Source organism: Triticum urartu, chromosome 1A (genome assembly GCF_056163025.1).
Source record: "Triticum urartu cultivar PI428250 chromosome 1A, HENAU_Tu73, whole genome shotgun sequence".
In the NCBI taxonomy this organism is placed as follows: Eukaryota; Viridiplantae; Streptophyta; class Magnoliopsida; order Poales; family Poaceae; genus Triticum; species Triticum urartu.
In genome coordinates, this window is record NC_141873.1 from 157,185,608 (window position 1) to 157,192,910 (window position 7,303).

The 7,303-nt window shown below is 45.8% G+C and overlaps 1 protein-coding gene across 1 annotated transcript; it reads right to left on the reverse strand.

The window, feature by feature from the left end:
- Positions 1-1,313: 1,313 nt before the first annotated feature.
- LOC125551219 (IQ domain-containing protein IQM5) lies at positions 1,314-4,699 on the reverse strand. Its single transcript, XM_048714379.2, has 10 exons — positions 4,426-4,699; positions 3,552-3,985; positions 3,350-3,464; positions 3,187-3,252; positions 2,975-3,063; positions 2,780-2,867; positions 2,546-2,683; positions 2,336-2,428; positions 2,162-2,263; positions 1,314-2,046 (listed from the first exon to the last, which is right to left on the reverse strand). Exons 2-10 carry the CDS (start codon positions 3,968-3,970, stop codon positions 1,483-1,485), a joined length of 1,674 nt encoding a protein of 557 aa, XP_048570336.1. The 5' UTR covers positions 3,971-3,985; positions 4,426-4,699; the 3' UTR covers positions 1,314-1,482.
- Between the last annotated feature and the right edge of the window lie 2,604 nt (positions 4,700-7,303).

The following is a 7,303-nucleotide window of genomic DNA, read 5'->3' on the forward strand; positions in this document are numbered from 1 at the left end:
AATGCAACTACTTGAGGGGTGATAACGATGTTGGAAGGAGATGGCGATGCTACAAATGAGTCGTTGGAGATGTTACAAGGTGTTCGTGACCGACACCACATGTCATTCTTGGTGCTGCTGGAAATGACAATCACTTGGTGTTACGAACAAAGGCCACACATTTTGTGCTGCAATGGGGGTCGCCAGTTGTGCTGCAAGGGCGCCGACGACACTTGGCCATTGTTGCAAGTGGGTTGCCACCGATGCTTCACGTTCTGTTGCAAGGGGGTCATGGGCGAGCTAGGGAGACGAGGTGTGAGGGGAGATGAGGGATGGCCAGGTGCACGAGGTCATTGCAATGAAGCGATCCAACAATTATAGGAGGCAGATCGGACGGCTGGCAAGCCAACTGACCGTGCGCACGGATCAGTCGGTTGATGCCTAGCATTGGCCCTCTAGTTTTCTACTAAAATTGCTCTTTCCTGAGTGGGGCCGCTAATATCGGGAGCGGGATTGACAGCCGGTTGGGAGTGGGTCAATGATAGGAGAAAAGTAAAGCGAGACAACAATTCTTTGTGGGAACACTTACCCCTTTGCTTCCTCTCGTGACTGCCTAGTCGATTAGGATTTCTCCGCCTCTCGTCGGCGCCGCTGCCGCTCCGCCTCGTTTGCGGTGGGCTTAGGGCCATGGAGGCACGGTGGACTTTGACTGATTGTGACGGAAGGGTTTCTGCTTCATTTTTAGGTGTTTATTTAAGGACGATTAGTTTTTGCGTCTTATTCAGGGGGCAAGGCGGTGGTTGCTTCTTGAAGAATAAATAAGTTTCTTCTCGTCTATCACCCGCCTCAACGGTGCATCTAGCGTCAGTGGCGGAGCCAGCTCCCGGCTACCCGGGGCAGCTGCCCGGGCTCTGCCACTGACTCTTGCTTAAATGATAGCAGTAAATGTACGGCTAAGCATCATTTATAAGGGCAACCAAGTCATAAACTAGAGCGTAGTGTATTTTGCCCCGGCTCCCTGGTTGAGCTGGCTCCGCTACTGTCTAGCGTTATCGAAGGGCATGTGGAGGCGTGTCTTCCGTGGATTTTTTGTGATGTTCAATCAATGTGGTTTTCGGCGGATCACCGTGGATTCAGTATCCGTTCGTGTGTACATAGTTTGGATCATTTCGATCTACACTTCCCTTTATCGGTGGTGGTTGTTGTGCTAATGTGCTGGTCCTGTGAGACTTTAGCACTATGACTTTTCTATTGTCTTCTACGATAAGTTTTGCCTGGCCGTGATGATAGAGGGATGATGACGGCGCGACGCCGCGTCTTTGGCTCACTCGAAGGGAAAAAATGAAATCGGCTAACGTAGCGTTTTTCAGAATTTGGGCTGACGCAGCAGCTGCAAAGAATCACTGCCCTGAATTCTCAAAAAAAAAACACTGCCTGTGTAGAAAGAAAAATGGACCGGTTGTTATTCTGAATTCCTGATCTGCTACGCGAAAACAGGATTGTTCACTGCAATCTGCTCCTCTTGAAGTCTGGGAGCGTGAGAGACACCGTCCGGGGCTGGAACCCGACGGACGCGAGCCTCGGCGAGAGTATCATCCCCGGGCTGGGGCGCGGCGAGGGCACCGGGTCCCTCTTCCTCGACGGCGAGCCGGCGAGCCTGGGCGAGAGGTTGACGTGCTCGAGGGCCCTGGACTGGAGGTCCTGCGGGTAGTCGCGCACGCACCGGATGCGTGGACCGGTGCCCGTCGACCACCGGCACGTCTGATGGTTCTTGCTACGATCGACACTTGCAGGCGGCCGCTGCTCTGAGATATTATTGGCCTCTTCTTCTTCTTCGGTGTCGGTGGTGTGGGAGTCCACCGGAGTGCCGGCATCTTCCTCAGCATCGCTCATGTCATCGTGGTCGGCCGATCCATGATATGCCTCGCCGGTGAGGACGCCGTCTATCTCAACTTCTGTCAGATCTTGAGCAGCGGCACCTGCTGCATCGTTATTCTCAACATGTTCAGGCTGAGCGTCAGAGTTGCTCAGCAACGGGTACTCGTCATGTTTGTCGACAGCAGATTTCTGAAACAAATCACGCGTCATTTGCAACAGTTCTGATGATTTACTTGCAGTTGTAATTCTTGTAAGGAAATTATCTATCTCGTGAATCGTGATATGGTTATGATCTGGTATTTACCTTGACATCGGTGAGGCTAACGTCGTTCTCCTGAAGGAAGCGAATGAAATCTCTGAAGTTGTCTTCCGTTGGAAGGTAGTGGCCACTGTATGGCCATATTGCCTGAAGAAATGGAGCACCGTCAGGTATTTTGAGAAGAAGAAAAAAAATGATATTATTTCTACATGAACATACCTTGAGAATTCCATCTTTGACCACCAATCGTCCAGCACATGTTATGGCTCCACCAGCTAGGAAGCTGGAATGCTGAAACGATCCTTTCTTCTTCTGCACATCGTCAATGCCAGAGCCGAAGAAAACGTCAGAACCAATGCAGCGAATTGTATCTTTGACTAGGAATTGCGTACATACGTGAACCGGTGTGTAGAGAACAAGAACATTTACCTGGCCAACATAGAATGCCTTTGTGGTGCTGAGGACAAAAATCCACTTGGAGTCATCCGAAGTGTGCACAAGAACCCCGGTTTGTTTGAACATAAGTTTGCCACCCTCAATAACAACTTCATAGTGTTGCCTCTCTTGCTATTGTTGAAAAGATGAAAAAAGAGGATTAGATGATGTTCTCAATTATTCGACACTTAGTGTTACTTTTCTGATGTGTTAGGTTGATGTACATACTGGTCCAAGGTACTTGACGCACTGCCCCTGAAGTTTACTCCTAGGGCAATTCTCAAGATTTATTTCTTTGCCCTCCCCAATGTCTAACCTGTAGATTATGTTAAACAGTTAGCATATTATTTGGTCTACTAGCTTCCCAAAATTTGCGCGAATTTAAAGCCTAGACAATAGGCATAATAAGCTCAGCTTACTCACCAATAGAAAAAGGGCTCCGTACTCTCACTCCTGGACCAGACATCATAATAGATATGCAAATTGTGCCCATATCGATGCCTAGGGTCAATCTGTCCGAAGGCATAAAATGGCAGCATTAGTAATTAACAATCTGCAACAATCTCAGTAGACAGTAGGACACTGGTACCTACTGATCTTAGTTTAGTGCTAGAGTTAAGTAGCATGTGACTTACAGCTTCGAGCCAGTGCTGCAATGCCAGCTTCTGAGCCTTCCCGTTCTTAGATAACCCCTTGCCAACCTGAACCACCAAACAAAATCGCGTCATTCAACTGCAGGTTTGATGAAAATACAGGGCACCAGGAAGCCAGTTTGATGAATCAGTGAATGCTAGTCACCTTAGCCGCTCTTGTCCTTGCCCTCGCCCACCGCGACGCCGCCGTTTCGGGCTTTCCGCCGTTGAAGAACGATATCGAGCTGTGCTTCAGTGATGCAAAGTCCAGTGCTTTCCACCTGCGATAAGAGTCAAAACTTCTATAACTTCTGAATGTTAAACTAGCTGTTCTAATGCTCAAGAACCGAAGAAAAACTGATACATACCATAGCTCCTCTACGACGACTGCGCAGTCGGCGAGGTTTCTCCTGGTCCGGTAACTCTTGTAAACCTTTTGAAGTTTCACGGCTGCGGCATCAAGCTCACATTTGGGGCTGGATGAAACATTGGGGCTCAATGCGTCAGAGTTGCGTCGGTCTTGGTTGCCATTTACCATGCTCTGTTTGCTCTTATTCTGAACTGAACCTGTGGATTCCTCTCCTCCTCGCCACTGTTTGAAACTCACAGAGTGCATCAGTGTGGCCTTGGAGAAGAGATGTTCTTGGCCTTGTGATTTCAGTGTCATGTTCTTCTTCTGTTCATCCCAAGGAGCTGGGATTTTGTTAACCATGTCGAATTTGTGTGTCCTCGGACTGGAGATCTCTGTGCCAAGAACTTCAGACCACGTGCGACGATACAATCCCATAAACTGAACCTTCTCCTGAAAGTTTGGGAGAATCTGAATTAATTTCATGTGAAGCAGTGATTTTGAGCAACTTGGAAGAGAATTGAAAAGAAGAAATCTGCTCTTGTGACATGGTCAACGGTCAGACAAGAATAAAGCACTAACAACAAGCAGCCGGCTGAAATGACCCCGGACTTTCAGGAACTCCACAGCAGCTCTAACAAGATGAGTGCATAAGTGCATTTGTGACCTAAACGAACTGAGACCAATATCTGAGCTCTAGAATCCATCTTTAGAACAAAACCGGCTGGATTTCAAATGTCAAAACACCCATAGAACTCAAGAGTCAAAATAAACATTCCTGCCACGGAGCCTCATGTTGGACCGATTCCAGTCCCCAGCAAGAAAGAACACAGACCAAGAACAGGACTGGGTCAACTTCTAAGCAATCAAAGCAAGAACTCCATGATCCTCACCTGGTGGTCTCGGAACAGCAACCCAAGAAGTGGAGTCTTCCCCGGAGGCGACAGGAATCGCAGAAGGTGTCGAGAGGTGAGAGAAATCTTATGTGAGACGGCTGTGGTGGCTGTCGATGAACACCTCAGGGGAGGTTACGCTCCCTCTTATATGTATGTACCGAAACCTTGGACTGGCTCCGGAGACGTCAATTTTGTTCTTGAAGGGACCATGGCTGGGTAATTTTGTTGCCCAAGGAAGCTAAGACTGCGGTCACTGCTGAAGTATGCAGAAGAGGCTGCTGGCTTTCAACCACCTGGACGTTCTTTCAGCTTACACCTTGCCACACGTCTCTTTTCCAAACAGGTCCTGAGCGGTCAAGCTTTTCTTGGGTTGGTCGTGTGTGTCAGTGTGTGTGGGGTTGGGTTGGGGCGGGGTATGTCTTCCTGAAGGCACTACGTTGTCGAAACTAATTTTCTTATTTGTGTTTCTTAAAAAAAAAACTTATTTTGTAAAACTTTCACCTGGTTTTGTAAGATATTTTTGACAAAATAATACACTTATACCTTGACAAAGACGACACATTCTATGGCACGATCACCCTTCATACAGTCGTAGGTCTTCATAGCCCTAACCGCAGAAAAGAAAAGGTCTTCATAGCCCTACGGAACCTTGACAACTTAGCTTTGTAACCCCTGTCATGAGAAGATTGAAACAAATATGAAAATAGGGATATCTGTTTATAAACGTGTTATGTTTTCTTATGGAAAAGGCCCATGTTTCAACCGCTGGATATAAATTAGGATCCTTATGCTCACGTGTCGAATGAAAGAAGTGGTGATATTAAACATTAAGATAGCGTAGGTCCAGTTTGTGATTATGTTAAATTATATATATATATATATATATATATATATATATATATATATATGTGTGTGTGTGTGTGTGTGTGTGTGTGTGTGTGTGTGTGTGTGTGTGTGTGTGATTGTCCTGAAAACAAATATAATTGAGCTTGCTCGCAAGAAAACCATACAATTAGATACCTCTATTATATACATCGCAAAAAGACACATCAATTCTTTACTTTGTTATCCATGATATAACTTTAACTTTTAGCTTCTAACACTTGGACTAGAAACATACAGCCCATTAGTCAAATGTGCTAGTGTCCTAATGGGCTGACACTTCATCCCAAGGAGCTCTGATATGATCTAAAACACAATACATATGCAGGCATTCATGTATATGTGCATACCCTCATTCCTATGAACACACATGTAGATTATACCCTTGTGAGCACCTCCGAGATATTGTGCCGGCATATCATTTTGAGATTGACGAAGTCACCAACGTTGCATCGTAGTATGGGAACGTTTCATCTCATTGACCTTGTAGTCGACGGGAACATCTCCTCCTATTGAACGCGCATCGCTGAAAATCCTGAAATAAATCCAGGAATAATGCGAGTAACAGGACTTGAACCCTAGTGGTCTGGGAATGCCAGGGTCCTCCTAACCATCCAACCTCAGGTCGGTGCGCTGCATCTAGATGTTACAACAACCCAAAAATCACTATGTTCATTACTATCTTCTTAGGCAAGGGTACTTGTTTAGGTATTTCAAGCATGAATACTTCCTCCATCGTGGTTTATTAGCCCGCCTCATATTTTGTCTTAAATTTTGATCTTAAAATTAACTAATAAAAAATAAAGTATGTACTACAAAAGATATACCACAAGAAACTATTTTAAATACAAATTCAATGATATCTGTAGTACATATTATATATTTTATTTGCTACATTTATGATGAAATTTGCAAAAAAAACAAAGGGGTAAATAAACTCAGACAGAGAAAGTAAGTACTCCTATAATATTAGAATGTTTTGACTTTTGGCACAACACATTAATGTTAAAAACGTTTTTATATTATGAGGCAGAGGAAGTGTCAAAAATGTTTTATATTATGGGACGGAGAAAGTGTATCAGTAATCTCCGTCCTCCTTGAGCCTATTAGTTTCACCAAGTACCACCCTTGCGAATGCGAAGAAAAATTAAAGCCGCCTTATCCGTCCGGCCTTACAAATAGGAGCAGATGGTGGAGATGCACGTATCCGGACCAAGCAACCGCGGAGCTGGACCGGAAGCATTCAACACCAACAGACTCGGAGCGGCACGCGCAGCGTCATGCGTTCAAGCACCGGCACCAGGCCACCAACTGAAAGAGAGAATGGACTCCCACGTAGTGACGTAGGCAAGCAGATGAGAGTGCGAATGGATGAGGAAATAAAATAAATGGGCTGGTAGTTGGCTGGCAGCGCGTGGAGTGAAAGCAGCCGACGAACGGGTCCCGGCGTTTAGACTGGGGTAGTCAAGGCCTCTGATCCCCGACCTCCACGGCAACTTTTTCACGTTAAAAAAAATCCCACAACTATTATTATAACAATTCATAAAAAATACTTCCTCTGTAGACTAATATAAAAAAATATATATCACTACTTTAGTGATCTAAACGCTCTTATATTAGTTTACGGAGGGAGTAGATCACAAACATAACAAAAATCATATCAAGCTTCCTAGATCACCGACCGGTCTCTACCGTCATAACAAGGCGCCTACGCGTGGCTTCGCTGCTTCCCATTATCGATGGCTTTATGCATGTGCCTCTAAGGACCAGCGTCTTGAAGCCGCAGTTGTTGCCGTTGAAGCCTAGATTAAATCTGAAGCACTTGACACCAAATCTCACCATCAGGCACACATGACAAAAAACCCTAACATCGTTGCCTCTATGAGACTGTAGAAATCTAGGCCGAAGCTCTATCGACTCCGTCCAGGCGAACGAACTCGAGGGTGGAGGGGTCAAAGCGCGGAAGACAAACTCAAAGAAGATACGCCATCAT